The sequence below is a fragment of the Lottia gigantea genome (genome assembly GCF_000327385.1).
Source record: "Lottia gigantea unplaced genomic scaffold LOTGIsca_60, whole genome shotgun sequence".
NCBI classification, from domain to species: domain Eukaryota; kingdom Metazoa; phylum Mollusca; class Gastropoda; family Lottiidae; genus Lottia; species Lottia gigantea.
Window position 1 is genome coordinate 593,956 of NW_008710050.1, and position 16,915 is coordinate 610,870.

At 36.5% G+C, this 16,915-nt stretch overlaps 2 protein-coding genes across 2 annotated transcripts; one reads left to right on the plus strand and one right to left on the minus strand.

Moving 5' to 3' along the window:
• Positions 1-8,769: 8,769 nt before the first annotated feature.
• On the plus strand, positions 8,770-10,707 carry LOTGIDRAFT_128172 (hypothetical protein; the record flags this gene model as incomplete). The annotated part of the gene is made up of 3 exons (XM_009064090.1): positions 8,770-8,973; positions 9,286-10,022; positions 10,149-10,707. 3 exons carry the CDS (start codon positions 8,770-8,772, stop codon positions 10,705-10,707), a joined length of 1,500 nt encoding a protein of 499 aa, XP_009062338.1.
• A 1,775-nt stretch (positions 10,708-12,482) lies between these two features.
• Positions 12,483-14,803, minus strand: LOTGIDRAFT_166669 (hypothetical protein; the record flags this gene model as incomplete). The annotated part of the gene is made up of 2 exons (XM_009064091.1): positions 12,483-12,718; positions 14,593-14,803. The coding sequence occupies 2 exons, from the start codon at positions 14,801-14,803 to the stop codon at positions 12,483-12,485; spliced, it is 447 nt and encodes a 148-aa protein (XP_009062339.1).
• Between the last annotated feature and the right edge of the window lie 2,112 nt (positions 14,804-16,915).

Here is a 16,915-nt window from a genome sequence, read left to right on the forward strand (position 1 = left end):
ATTATTTTTGTTTTTTTTATGTTAAGAATTAAAGTACGGAAACCATGTAATATTGATAGTAGAATATCAGGGTATGTTATATATAGATCTGGTACTAATAAATAAAACTATGAACTAACAATCTGAACTGCAAAACGAAACCCGAAAACAATTCTAAATTCATCAAAGCTCAAGTTTCTCATTCTCTATGAACACCAGGAACCAGTTTCTGGTACCAACCAGTCCAAGGCCTGTTATTTATTCGCCATATTGTATCAGACAATTCACTGTTTATTGACATTTTGTTAGATATTATTGGCATAACTTTACCTAAACTAACTATCAGTAACTATCAGTAACTAACTGTCAGTAACTAACTATCAGTAGCTATCAGTAACTAACTATCAGTAACTAACTATCAGTAACTAACTATCAGTAACTAACTACCAGTAACTATCAGTAATTATCAGTAACTATCAGTAACTAACTGTCAGTAACTATCAGTAACATCAGTAACTAACTATCAGTAACTAACTATCAGTAACGATCAGTAACTAACTATCAGTAACTAACTATCAGTAACTAACTATCAGTAACTATCAGTAACTATCAGTTACTATCAGTAACTATCAGTAACTAACTATCAATAACTATCAGTAACTAACTATCAGTAACTAACTATCAGTAACTAACTATCAGTAACTAACTATCAGTAACTATCAGTAACTATCAGTAACTATCAGTAATTATCAGTAACTATCAGTAACTATCAGTAACTAACTATCAGTAACTAACTATCAGTAACTAACTATCAGTAACTATCAGTAACTATCAGTAACTATCAGTAACTAACTATCAGTAACTATCAGTAATTATCAGTAACTAACTATCAGTAACTATCAGTAACTATCAGTAACTAACTATCAGTAACTAACTATCAGTAACTAACTATCAGTAACTAACTACAAGTAACTTACTATCAGTAACTAACTATCAGTAACTATCAGTAACTAACTATCAATAACTATCAGTAACTATCTATCAGTAACTATCAGTAACTAACTATCAGTAACTATCAGTAACTATCAGTAACTAACTATCAGTAACTAACTATCAGTAACTAACTATCAGTAACTATCAGTAACTAACTATCAGTAACTAACTGTTAATAACTATCAGTAACTATCAGTAACTATCAGTAACTATCAGTAACTATCAGTAACTATCAGTAACTATCAGTAACTATCAGTAACTATCAGTAACTAACTATCAGTAACTATCAATAACTATCAGTAACTAACTATCAGTAACTATCAGTAACTAACTATCAGTAACTATCAGTAACTAACTGTCAGTAACTATCAGTAACTAACTATCAGTAACTAACTATCAGTAACTAAATATCAGTAACTAACTATCAGTAACTAACTATCAGTAACTATCAGTAACTATCAGTAACTAACTGTCAGTAACTAACTATCAGTAACTAACTATCAGTAACTATCAGTAACTAACTGTCAGTAACTATCAGTAACTAACTATCAGTAACTAACTATCAGTAACTATCAGTAACTAACTATCAGTAACTATCAGTAACTACCAGTAACTATCAGTAATTATCAGTTACTATCAGTAACTATCAGTAATTATCAGTTACTATCAGTAACTAACTGTCAGTAACTATCAGTAACTATCAGTAACTATCAGTAACTAACTATCAGTAACTATCAGTAACTAACTATCAGTAACTAACTATCAGTAACTAACTATCAGTAACTATCAGTAACTATCAGTTACTATCAGTAACTATCAGTAACTAACTATCAATAACTATCAGTAACTAACTATCAGTAACTAACTATCAGTAACTATCAGTAACTATCAGTAATTATCAGTAACTATCAGTAACTATCAGTAACTAACTATCAGTAACTAACTATCAGTAACTAACTATCAGTAACTATCAGTAACTATCAGTAACTATCAGTAACTAACTATCAGTAACTATCAGTAATTATCAGTAACTAACTATCAGTAACTATCAGTAACTATCAGTAACTAACTATCAGTAACTAACTATCAGTAACTAACTATCAGTAACTAACTACAAGTAACTTACTATCAGTAACTAACTATCAGTAACTATCAGTAACTAACTATCAATAACTATCAGTAACTATCTATCAGTAACTATCAGTAACGTAACTATCAGTAACTATCAGTAACTAACTATCAGTAACTAACTATCAGTAACTAACTATCAGTAACTATCAGTAACTAACTATCAGTAACTAACTGTTAATAACTATCAGTAACTATCAGTAACTATCAGTAACTATCAGTAACTATCAGTAACTATCAGTAACTATCAGTAACTATCAGTAACTAACTATCAGTAACTAACTATCAGTAACTATCAATAACTATCAGTAACTAACTATCAGTAACTATCAGTAACTAACTATCAGTAACTAACTATCAGTAACTATCAGTAACTAACTGTCAGTAACTATCAGTAACTAACTATCAGTAACTAACTATCAGTAACTAAATATCAGTAACTAACTATCAGTAACTAACTATCAGTAACTATCAGTAACTATCAGTAACTAACTGTCAGTAACTAACTATCAGTAACTAACTATCAGTAACTATCAGTAACTAACTGTCAGTAACTAACTATCAGTAACTATCAGTAACTATCAGTAACTAACTATCAGTAACTAACTGTCAGTAACTATCAGTAACTAACTATCAGTAACTAACTACCAGTAACTATCAGTAACTATCAGTAACTATCAGTAACTATCAATAATTAACTATCAGTAACTATCAGTAACTAACTGTCAGTAACTAACTATCAGTAACTAACTATCAATAACTATCAGTAACTAACTATCAGTAACTATCAGTAATTATCAGTAACTAACTGTCAGTAACTAACTATCAGTAACTAACTATCAGTAACTAACTATCAGTAACTATCAGTAACTAACTATCAGTAACTATCAGTAACTAACTATCAGTAACTATCAGTAACTAACTATCAGTAACTATCAGTAACTAACTATCAGTAACTAACTATCATTAACTAACTATCAGTAACTATCAGTAACTAACTATCAGTAACTATCAGTAACTCACTATCAGTAACTAACTATCAGTAACTATCAGTAACTATCAGTAACTAACTATCATTAACTAACTATCAGTAACTAACTATCAGTAACTATCAGTAACTAACTATCAGTAACTAACTATCAGTAACTAACTATCAGTAACTAACTATCAGTAACTATCAGTAACTATCAGTAACTAACTATCAGTAACTAACTATCAGTAACTAACTATCAGTAACTAACTATCAGTAACTAACTATCAGTAACTATCAGTAACTATCAGTAACTATATTATATATATATTATAATGAAAGTTGACTGGTTCTGTAAGATAGTAGAGTATTGGAGTTTAGTTTTCGCTCTACTTCTTTCTACATTGTTAGATGAATAAAGATAGGTAAAATTATTTCATAGGTGATGAGAAACGAGGTATAATGCGCCATAGCATTGAGAGATAATTAACAAGGACAGTGGTACCAATTTTCTAATTCTATCATAGATTTAATTTTATTGTAAATCTTAAACGCACCCCATTGGACTCGAAGTTTTGTCCCATCCGCACGAAATGTATCGTTAAGATTTTTCTGTAGTAATATGTGTCGAGAAAATACAGTGACTAATATGAGGTTCCATAAACAACATTCTTACTCAGGTAATTTATACAGACGACATGCGCGGTAATTTATACAGACGACATGACATGTGCGGTAATTTATACAGACGACATGCGCGGTCATTTATACAGACGACATGCCCGGTAATTTATACAGACGACATGCGCGGTGTTTCTGACTAACAATTGCAAATATGAAAAGTTCTTTTATCACAAAAATATTTTATGTCAAGATTGGCAATTATAATCTGCAATGCTCCACCTTTCTCACATTTTCAGAACCCAGAACCCAGTGGCGGGGCCTAAGGGGAGCAGAGGGGGCAGCCCCAAAAGAAAGTTTTTCGGGCAAAAATCTCATAACCAGGTCAGAGATTCAGGCAATCTCATATATCTCGCACCCTCCCCCCTCCCCTCGGACGTAAACCTGTCTCCGCCACTGCCCAGAACCTTAGTACAGTGACATAAGCTTATGGGAGTCAGACAGTAGGCTATAGAGTCAATGATTGATAGTGCATAGAAAGACGTGGTCGGTAAATATACCTCTATATCACAGAAAACATGTTTTGATGATTCTGCATGGAGTATTTAAAGAACGTGGTATTTTTAGAATATACATAGAACATGAAAGACTCGCGATTCTCGTCTGATATTTATGACTATTGGCTGTCATAGTAACGGATACACATGATCTATTATTCTTCCTCTAAAACTGAAGAGTTCGCAGAAAAACACCTGGTGGATGATACCGGCACTTTCTCTCATCTTCACCCTTCAAAGGTTAAGTATTCTTCTAAGATTTTCAAAAGTGAACTGTCTTCATTAGCTCACTTGGTGCAGAAAAGTGGGACGTAAAACTCCATTCATTTCATTTCATGTTTTGGTAATATTGTATTATCATAGTAGGTAATATCAGTGATCTTTGTATAAAAATACACAAATCAAGTACTAACGCAAAATGAATCCCGAAGTCCAAAAGAACACACCGGCGAAACAGTAGTAGGAGCTATGAACTTTTCATACGAGGAAGTATATCAATTATAAGTGTGTAAGTATTCCATAATGAAATGTGGTATCAGATGCCTGACGCCACAGCCGTACGTATATAAATTCTCTTTAATTAGTGTTGTGAAAAAACCAACATGAAGTAATATCAATACCTTGGTACTGTGATGATGATGTTGGGTGTATAATATCTAAAGAATGGTTACAATCTGATTGAATCAGGAGGTCGGTAATAATATCTTTTTACCCAAATGATAAATTGAGAACGTTACATGGACGTTGCATCATTTCTTAGATCCCTGGTTCCCAACCCGGTATGTTTTCATTCCCTGGGGGTGTGGACAACTGTTTTTTTTTATGATTCCAAACAATACAGCAACAGGCCTTCCCACTGAGCATCTTATTCCCCCTGCCCCTCCCCCCACCAATTTTGTGGCCCTTGCTCAGCCCCCCACGCCTGATGTTTTCTAGAAACGCTATTGGTTATGTTTTACATTTGTGATTCTTCTTAACTAACAAGTACAAACAGCATTAGACAGTGTAAATGGGGAACAATTTAGCGTCAACAATTTGCTTATCCATTGACATTCTGTGGATATTCACATCATGTATCTCACAGCTACACAGGATTGTTCTGGATCCCAATTGAACTCAAAGACACATCTTATTGAGACATTTTTCAGACTTAAACGTAGGTCAAAATATTCTAAGGCACTGCCACATCAACTTATTTCTCAAATATTTATTTATAAAAATCTGTAAAAAGTTATCATTAAAATATATTGAAGCTTTTAAAGTAATGGACATATTTTGGTCCAGAGCGGACGTCTGTCCTGACAAAAGATATTTACAATATAGCTATAATTTAATCTATCGTAGTTATAAGATGTCTAGTTATGTAACGTGTGCAATGCAGGATATCAGAGTACTAGACCTCTAGGTTTTTAGATGTTTTGAAGTAAAAAGGTTGTCATGGTAACTAATAGTATATGAGATAGTATATTATGAGTATAAAGATGATATTTTTGTTATGTTGATGAGTTCTGAAGAGGTATATACCGGGTTCTTGAGTACTTATTTATTCATTACTTTACAATATACCTATACAGTGACGACCGCTTTTACCACCCTGCGTGATGTTCTCGTCTACTTCATTGTACTCTTTACCATATACTGACGAGATGATCGAGTCTAACTCATTACTCTTCATGAATATGATGGCTCATTACCCCTTTCAGTAACGTATATCACTATGATGATCGAGTCTTAATTATCAGGCTCAGTTATATCTAAAATATAAATCATATTGACATGATGTTCCAGACTTCAATAGTAACCTTTTCTTATCACACCACTCCGTCAAAAGACACAAATGTTCAGTGGTCCACGACAGCTCTACCAGAGGCGTCCCCTCCCCCTCTTCTCGGCCTCAAGGGTTAGAAATTCGGGCAACCTCAGGTAATAGGTAGTTGTTGGTAGATGAAAAGTTAACGTCCACTTTCAGCTAACTCATATCACAGACTAGGTAGTTGTTGGTAGATGACAAATTAACGTCCACTTCCAGTTAACTGTTATCACAGACTAGGTAGTTGTTGGTAGATGACAAATTAACGTCCACTTCCAGTTAACTGTTATCACAGACTAGGTAGTTTTTGGTAGATGACAAATTAACGTCCACTTCCAGTTAACTGTTATCACAGACTAGGTAGTTGTTGGTAGATGACAAGTTAACATCCGCTCCCAGCTAACTGATATCACAGACTAGGTAGTTGTTGGTAGATGACAAGTTAACGTCCGCTTCCAGCTAACTGATATCACAGACTAGGTAGTTGTTGGTAGATGACAAGTTAATGTCCGCTCCCAGCTAACTGATATCACAGACTAGGTAGTTGTTGGTAGATGACAAGTTAACGTCCACTTCCAGTTAATTGTTATCACAGACTAGTTAGTTGTTGGTAGATGACAAGTTAATGTCCACTTCCAGTTAACTGATATCACAGACAAGGTAGTTGTTGGTAGATGACAAGTTAACGTCCGCTTCCAGCTAACTGATATCACAGACAAGGTAGTTGTTGGTAGATGACAAGTTAACGTCCGCTCCCAGCTAACTGATATCACAGACTAGGTAGTTGTTGGTAGATGACAAGTTAATGTCCACTTCCAGCTAACTGATATCACAGACTAAGTAGTTGTTGGTAGATGACAAGTTAACGTCCGCTTCCAGCTAACTGATATCACAGACAAGGTAGTTGTTGGTAGATGACAAGTTAACGTCCACTTCCAGCTAACTGATATCACAGACTAGGTAGTTGTTGGTAGATGACAATTTAATGTCCACTTCCAGCTAACTGATATCACAGACTAGGTAGTTGTTGGTAGATGACAAGTTAACGTCCGCTTCCAGCTAACTGATATCACAGACTAGGTAGTTGTTGGTAGATGACAAGTTAATGTCCGCTCCCAGCTAACTGATATCACAGACTAGGTAGTTGTTGGTAGATGACAAGTTAACGTCCGCTTCCAGCTAACTGATATCACAGACTAGGTAGTTGTTGGTAGATGACAAGTTAACGTCCGCTTCCAGCTAACTGATATCACAGACTAGGTAGTTGTTGGCAGGTGACAAATTAACGCCCAGCTAACTGATATCACAGACTAGGTAGTTGTTGAAAGATGACAAGTTAACGTTCGCTTCCAGCTAACTGATATCACAGACTATGTAGTTGGTAGATAACAAGTTAACGTTCTCTTCCAGCGGATGCTGATATCACAGACTAGGTAGTTGTTGGTAGTCGCAGTAGTTGGTAGTTGGATTGGTTCAAATTGGATGATTCTGTAATGTTAATTTGGTAGTTGAGAATTCAAGTCTAGCTGGTGTTATTTAGGTCTTTTGGTGTCACTCGTTACACTAGTCGCGATCAACGAAGAAAAAACTGCGATTTTATCTTATTTTAATTTTTTTAAAAAATAACACGTTTATCGTTATCCTTGCCTTCTTTTCTTAATCATCATGTGTTTGATAAAAAATGACGCAAAATTATGATATAAAGGGGGTTTTCAAGATAACTTGAATTTGACAAATATCAGTGATTATTGTTAGATATTAAGGTTTAATAACAAGATAAAGGGAGATAACTACCAGATTGTAAGAAGATAAGAAGTGTGGGGTGAGGGAATTTATCGTATGATCAGGTTGATAGTTATTATTATCGTGAGTTTTACATACTAGTACCAGATTGTAAACAGGCTTTATCATCAAAGGACGATCATTTAAAAGGATTGTTCCATTTAATATTATAAAACTGCAAACAGGGTTTTTTATTTCCACGATACAAGCATCGTATATTATAATTATAAGAGACTGTAACAGGTTTTATTAATGATTCGAGAAGCCTAATAATACATATTATTAAAGGTCATATATGTATATATATTTAAGGACATAAGCAAACCCCTTGCTCTGCCTCTATTCCAGCCTCTGATGGATATTTTGACAGTTGTCAGCTGGAGTAGAGTCAGGAGAAAAATACCCTGTGGATTTTCCACACCTCCAAAGATGTACGCAGTTTTAAATGGCCGATGCTAGTTCAGTATCGCAAAAAAGAAACTTTGATGGAACCGGAGACATGACATAAATGGTGTAGGGAGAAAATGGTGGTATGACTGAACTACAAAAAGATTCATCTTTCCAATACCTGAGGTATCTAAAAAGGTTTAAAACGCCCGCCTATTTTTTCTGTCTCTACACCAGCTGACATCTGTCCAATTAGCTATCAGAGGCTGGAATAGGGACAGATGTTTTGGTTTGGGCTCTGATATACTTTACATAGTAAGAAGATAGAACTAGTTAAGTGTGCGACCATCTCTAGTTTTTGAAAAAAACGCGATGACAAGATGAAGTTTTTAGATGAACTATTTTATGTAAATGGCACCTTTCCTTTAACTGATTAAGTAAGTGGGTGCGTATTAATATCATTAGAATACATGTGAAATGCTGTTCAGTGTTTAGTGTCAACTCGTATCTTCTTATCATATGTAATAGAATTCTAACCGAAGATGGAATTAACTGTTCTGCTATGTCTGGTAATTGCAGGCATCAATGTCTGTATGGGTCTGAGACCGTCCTACAGAGCTGCTGTCTATGAACATGCTGTGATAATGCCGGTCAATATAAGAACTGTTTCTAGATCTCAGGCTCTGGTCAATATGAAGAAGAATTTAGATATTTATGAAGAACAAGTCAGACGAGCTGCAGGGGAGGTAAGAAGCTATTAATAAATTGAACTTCACCAGCAAATCTTACTAGCTCACTGAGGCACCGCGGCTCCCAAAAAAACGAATTGGAGAGTATTAGAGAGCACCAGTAGCCAAACAATTTAATTGAAAACAAAAACTAGGCATTAATGAGCCCCTATAGATCGGGATTAATTTTGATATCGTCAAAACTGTTGCGCTGTTATGCGGCGGGGCCAGGGAAATAATCGTATGTAATTATTTTATTAGCTTATCCAGAAAAGCTATTACATAATCTTTCATATCAATTTCTACCCTCCGTTGTTTTTTTTTTTCTAGAATGTCGACATCATCGTTTTCCCTGAAGATGGTATTTATGGAGTCAACTTCAACAGAGATACCATTAAACCATATTTAGAAGATATCCCCGACCCACAATCCGTCTCATGGACTCCTTGTAACAGAACGAACATAACCCAGGGTTCCGAGGTACAAACGCGATTGAGTTGTATGGCAAGAGAACACAATATTTATATCGTCGCGAATATGGGCGACAAGAAACCATGTGATTCGAACACAGACGTTTCGTGTACAGACGGTCAGTACCAGTATAATACTAACGTTGTTTTTGATCCACAGGGTCGTTTAGTTGCTCGATACCATAAACAAAATCTATACTTCGAGGCTCAGTTCGATACACCAAAAATACCAGAGCGAGTTACGTTTCAAACTCCATTCGGAAAATTTGGTGTGTTCACCTGTTTCGATATATTGTTTAAAACCCCAGCAGTTGATTTGATAGACGAACTGGGAGTAGAGAACGTGGTATTACCCACGGCTTGGATGGATTCCCTACCCCTCCTAGCAGCCATACAATTCCATTCCGCCTTCGCCAAACATTTCAAAATTAATTTATTAGCAGCAAATATTCATTTTCCGTTGTTTAATTTTCACGGCAGTGGAATCTATTCACCTAAACGAACCGAGTCCTATTATTACAACGACGGTTTGTTCAGTGGCGGGAAACTACTGATAGCAGACGTCAAATGTAACCCGCGCCAACACAGACGTCATTTGTTGGTACCAGATAGGCAACGAATTCACCCCGAAAACTGGGAAAATCTTCCACAAAATAATTGGCTACCGTTTCAATCTAGACGGCGTTCTCACAGACATCATGGAAACAACCATGTGGGCTCGAGTAACGTGATTTCCAACACCGATCCTATTCAACTGTTTTCACTGAGCCGACAGATGATGATGGCGGGCTGGATACACATGATGAACAACCAGGACAACTTCCAGTACATTCCTCTAACTCAAGCTAAAGCGAAAGTAAAGGTCTGTCAGGGTGAAGTTTGTTGTTATCTTGATTACCAAAAATTGAATGGTACTGAAGAACTTTACGCCCTCGGGGTTTTTGACGGAATCCATCAAATCGACGGTTTACAATGGTACACTCAAGTCTGTGTCATGCTTAAATGTGAATCGACCGACATATCAAGTTGTGGTCGACCCACAAAAGAAGCTAATGGACATTTCAACTACATCAAATTGTGGGGAACGTTCACGACGCCGTACGTTTTCCCGCAAATTTTAGTTTCCCATCGAGGACAGCTTCGACTTGAACACGAGCATTGGAAATATCGTCAGAACAGGATTGAGTTTGTTAACCGCGGGCGCGAGAAGCCTCTCTTATCTGCCTCTCTTTATGGACGAAATTACGACAGAGATCACAGTTCTCCTAGCGAGCAAGATTAGAGGGTATCTGACTCCTCGTGCATGCCAGCATTTCAATGACCTGCTTTGAGATTAAACTTATTCTGTACCAAACTATCCTCATGTTAGATGTCACCGAGCCACCATCGAAGAGTCCATCTGTTCAGACCAACCTTAGCATGCAGTCCATCACCCAAACTTAAATACAAGCACGCCCTGTTAATTCGGCGCAACTCCACTGTAGGTCCTTAATCTTCCATACGCTCTAGATTGTCAGCAAGTAAACAGACATAGCTTGTGTAATATTGATAGCTTGTAAAAAGAGACCTGGGAGTTTTAATTAACCATCAATACTCATGGGTGTACATCCTCGAGTCATCCTCGATTGTAAACAAGCCATCATCAAGCTGTTAACACGTTATCCTAGGGTTGTCAACAAGCAACCGTCAAATGTAAGCAAGATATCCTAGCGCTGTAAACAAGCAAAAGTCGAGTGTAAACAAGTTATCCTTGGGTAGTCAACAAGCAACCGTCAAGTGTAAACAAGCTATCCTAGTGCTGTAAACAAGCAACCGTCGAATGTAAACAAGTTATCCTTGGGTTGTCAGCAAGCAACCGTCAAATGTAAGCAAGCTATCCTAGAGCTGTAAACAAGCAACCATCGATTGTAAACAAGCAACCGTCGAGTGTAAACAAGCTAGCTTAGGGCTGTAAACAAGTAATTGTCAAGTGTAAGCATATTATCAACAGGCAGCATCGTTCATCTATTTATATCCATCTTCATATCCTAGTGTTAATCCTAACCTATTATTTATAACAAAAAATATTTGTATCAATTGGCATATTATTAATTTCTATTAAACTTTCTATTGTGTTTTGTAAATGATTGTAAATAGGTACCTTCTGATATATTACCTCTATAAAACAATAAATAAAACAAGTACAGGTAGTACGAATCCGAACCGCAAAAGAAAACTGCAATCTGAACAACTCATTGCTGATACATTGGTAGCAGCCCCCGAGCCACTAAATACTTCTCGTATAACTACGTTTTTAATAAATTCATAATACCCCTCACACCAAGAAAAGGTAGAATTTGGAAGATTAATGTGATAATACCAGAAACATTGTGCCCTAAGGTATAAATTGATGTATTTTTACTTTGATACAATAAGTTATTCGCCTGTAAGAGCTGCTTCTAATTTGAGTAAAATCTCAGCTCTGTATGAAAAGTTCTGTGACACAGAAATATTGAATATCTCTAAGAGTGCTTTTCTTATTACCTACGTGACGAAGCAGATCTGTAATCAGTTCTATATCATTGACAGTATCTCTATCAGCAAGGTCAGTAGATAACACAACTTACACCAAACATAACAAAAAAGAGGTTTGACTATTGATAACCGTTGAACTACGTGAAGATCTCCACATATACTACCTGTTTTAAACTTCCGGTATGAAAGATTGGTCCTGTCGGATGATTTAGCCTTAAACAATAAATTTTACTTCAGGTTAGCGAGTTTGTGTGGTAGGCTAAAGCCCTTTTTGGTAAGGTTTTTTACATTTATTGTTACCGTTGGGTTATCGGTTTAAAATCAATGATTTTTTACTTTCAATTCGGTTGGTTTTGGCGGTTGGTGATGGTTGGCCGTCATTTTTAACCATACATTTTCACTTCCAGTTTTATCAACAAAAGACAATTTTACTTCCGGTTTAATTGATTGATTAAGACCAAGTTAATTGACAGAAATTCTATAAAAATATCATTTACATCTACATTCAAATAACGCTTTACCTTTTTAATAATCAAAATTTAACTACAGGTAATATATTTTCCAACCGTGTTCGTTTATAAAATCACCAGAATCTAAAATTGAATCCGACATCAACTGACATTTTTTACTGGGTTGGGAATAGGCAAATCCAAGACACGTATCGTCTAGTATACACTCTGATGCACATTGCAACTGAGATGACATCACTTTTGTTAAACTGGAATCATCAACATGGAGTCCATCAGGTCCACGTGACATCACTGCTTGCCTGGTAAAATCTACAAAATAAATTAATATCAGCAATGACACAAATAATGAGAAATTAGTGTCAAATTTGAAATCACAAAATCCGTCCTCTGATTATCAGTCGTCAAATATATTTATCGAATGAAATGGTTTTATATTAGTTCTTGACGTTATGTAGGAAATTTAGCCAAGGCAGAGACATGAGCCCACCATTGAGGGGTCTGGGTATCTCATGTTGTTGCAAACGGAGCCTCGGTTTATTGTCCAATCCATAAGACTGGGTACGGAGAAAATGATGAAAATCGGGTTGATTGTTCCACTGGTATATCAAGTACTATTAGAGTCCGAATGTTGTGATAAATGCAACTTTTTCCTTGGGCTCAAAGATCTCTTCCAGAAAATCGGAATATGGAAAAAAGTTCCTTTGTATTATAAATTCTTTATAAAAAGTATAAAAGTCGACTTGTGAACCAGGTGTAATAATTATATTAGACGAGGACGAGAAAACAAAGCATTAAATAGTGAATGTATGCTGGTATCGTTTTTTCAACTTTTGTCATATTATATCATCATTAAATAAATTAAAACTAAAGTAAATATTGCGTGTCACCATCCATTTAATCTGGTTTCATCAATATATTTTATTAAAATACACTGCACTTTGTATTAGAACAGAGAGATCGATGGTGAGCTGATTGGAAAGCGATCGGGTTGAAATTTTATTTAGTTTATATAACGCACTATTTTTTACATCAATTTCAAGTACATTCGAAAACTCGGCAGTTTCCGTAAAACCGAGTCCTCGTGTTACTGTCACTGTGGATAGTTTTGAATTGGTTTTGATTACGCACGATTTTTTACAATTAATTTCCATACATTTAGTAAATTATATTTGTGAATTGATATTTCGAGTTTTGATTTAGTTTTGAGGATCACATATATATTAATTATAACAACTGAACTGATTGAACTAAAATTAACATCAGGTAGAAATATATAGTTCTAACTTCATGACCTATAGACTCCCTAACACACCAGTGTTCTATATTATATAGACACAGCTTTATAGAACAACAATAACTGGTAAAAGTTTTATGTAACGTTTCGACGTGTTTCCCCTGTCGTCCTCAGTCACTTGAAGAACGTTGCATAAAACTTTAACCAGTGATTGTTGTTCTATGAAGCTGTGTCTACATATCGTACTCACAATTACTAAAAGCCATTCAAATAATGTAATGCGCTATATGTTGAATCTTTTCATGTGTAAAAATTTTCAACACGATTGATCTATACGCTTTAATATTTAAAATTGAATTATGTAATGAACAATCATTGCCTTGTTATTATTGAAATGTTTAATGATATAAGTATTTATTATTAATCATTATGGAAGTCGTTGAGGCTCAGCGAGTTGGGAGACTACTCGATTACTCGAGTATCAGCTTACTCGATCAGACACTTTAGATTTTCACTCAGTTTTCATCTTGACATCTCGACGTAAATTTGAATTATTTAGATTGGCATAGCCCTCTCTCTTCGATTCCAAACTGTCGAGGAATCGACGGAGGTGTCTCGGTCCTCCAATCTTAACGACTAGACACTGTTATCCATGTCGCATCATCGGACCTGCATCACTGACAGGGGGAAGCTGATCAGGCCGCGCAACCAGCCAAATGTACCAAGGTGGGCGGACGCATTTGCATGGGGGCCAAAAGCTGACTGATTCCAGCTTCAATTGAGAATTTGTTCGAATTCTGCAGTGGGGAGTGGGGGAGGGGCGAATGTAGTCCCCCCCCCCCCTCCCCTAGCTACGGGCCTGTGCCTAATTGAACCATAGACAGTCAGGTTAGAGAGCAAGTTTTTTACATCAAATAGCCATCGTGACTCCTCGAAAACATATACTTACCAGAAATAAGGACACCAATTCTTGAATGGATCTTATTGATGACCTCCAGGGTGCCAATAGCTACTGCAGTGACACCCCCGGGGACGGTTGGTTTTATTTGAGATCTTGTAAGGATGGTTGGTGTTAGGTCTAGACCGGAAGTGGGCTGCCTGGTAGTTGTGGTAATGCTTTCCTCTTTGTAACCTTTACACATTGATAATCGAGAACCCATCTTCGAGGAACAAACCTTGTTTTTTATTTTATTAATTATGGTACTGGCGGTGGATCTAGCTTCTGATTCCTGGTGAGGGATGATCAAAACTGAAAACACACACAAATTTAAATAATTTCGAATATGTTAATTTTTTCATGATTTTAAACAAAACTGAAAATACCCTATTTATATTTCAACTGTAATTTTAATTAAAAGTGACTGCGAAGTTGTTAATTTTCCTTTTGCCTTCGTAAAAGCCTGCATATTACAGCCATACTCGGGATTCAAATCATCTCGTCTGACTCATCGCATTCAAAAAATATAAAAATATATCAAAATATATCAAAATATATCCAAAAATAGATCGACTTATCAGCTGTTATAAGATAATATATTAAATCGTAAACCAAACCGCGGAGTTCGTCGGCAGGATCTAGTGATTGTCAGGAGGTTTGACCAAACCGCGGAGTTCGTCGACAGGATCCAGTGATTGTCAGGAGGTTTGACCGAACCGCGGAGTTCGTCGACAGGATCCAGTGATTGTCAGGAGGTTTGACCAAACCGCGGAGTTCGTCGACAGGATCCAGTGATTGTCAGGAGGTTTGACCAAACCGCGGAGTTCGTCGACAGGATCCAGTGATTGTCAGGAGGTTTGACCAAACCGCGGAGTTCGTCGACAGGATCCAGTGATTGTCAGGAGGTTTGACCAAACCGCGGAGTTCGTCGACAGGATCCAGTGATTGTCAGGAGGTTTGACCAAACCGCGGAGTTCGTCGACAGGATCCAGTGATTGTCAGGAGGTTTGACCAAACCGCGGAGTTCGTTGACAGGATCCAGTGATTGTCAGGAGGTTTGACCAAACCGCGGAGTTCGTCGACAGGATCCAGTGATTGTCAGGAGGTTTGACCAAACCGCGGAGTTCGTCGACAGGATCCAGTGATTGTCAGGAGGTTTGACCAAACCGCGGAGTTCGTCGACAGGATCCAGTGATTGTCAGGAGGTTTGACCAAACCGCGGAGTTCGTTGACAGGATCCAGTGATTGTCAGGAGGTTTGACCAAACCGCGGAGTTCGTCGACAGGATCCAGTGATTGTCAGGAGGTTTGACCAAACCGCGGAGTTCGTCGACAGGATCCAGTGATTGTCAGGAGGTTTGACCAAACCGCGGAGTTCGTTGACAGGATCCAGTGATTGTCAAGAGGTTTGACCAAACCGCGGAGTTCGTTGACAGGATCTAGTGATTGTCAGGAGGTTTGACCAAGGACTATCTGATAGATAGGGTCTTCGTGAACCTAAGTTGTTATCCTTATGAGAAAAATCGCTGTTCTCTACTAGATTTAAATAAAAATAAAAAAAATCCCCTCACCTAAAAATCCTGCAAAGCATAATAACTGAAATAAATCCATTTTACGGTGCGAAAAATCCAAATTTTTATTATTACAATAAAATCTCTAAATTTTTCAGAAAATATGAAATCTCCGAAAAAGCTTCTAAACCTAGAATCCAACAAAAGATTATAACTTTTCCAGGTTTTCAGGAAAAGAATTCGTTAGTCGGTTTGAGGTTGGTAATCTAATTGGTTCACAATACAATACTCTCTACAAGCATCTTGATTTATTTTAAACATGTTTAGTGAAACTAGCCTCAGTAAAAAGTCTTCTGTAAATCGACATCGACTTATCGAAACTGATATCAATGATTTGTTTTATTCAGATCGATTAGACCAATATTGTTTCTAGAATATATACGACAATTGACTCATTTTAATTAACCTTATAATAGAGACTTTGTCAATGACAATTAATATATTGAAAAGCCATACATCCTAGAAAATGCCTGCGGGGGTGGGAGGGGGTAAAATGAGAGTCGCCGAAATAGCCTTAAACCGGAAGTCTGGGGGCTACCAGAAAGCAGCGGATTTCAGATGAGTATATCAATCAGTAGTGAAGTGATAAGTAAGTATTTCAAAATGAAATATGGTATCAGGTGTCTAGAAGTGTAAGTATACCCTGCCTGGCACAAAACTGCTAACATGAGGAAGTATATCAATCATAAGTGAGTAAGTATTTCATAATGAAAAGTGGTATCAGGTGTCTAGAAGTGTAAGTATACCCTGCCTGGCACAAAACTG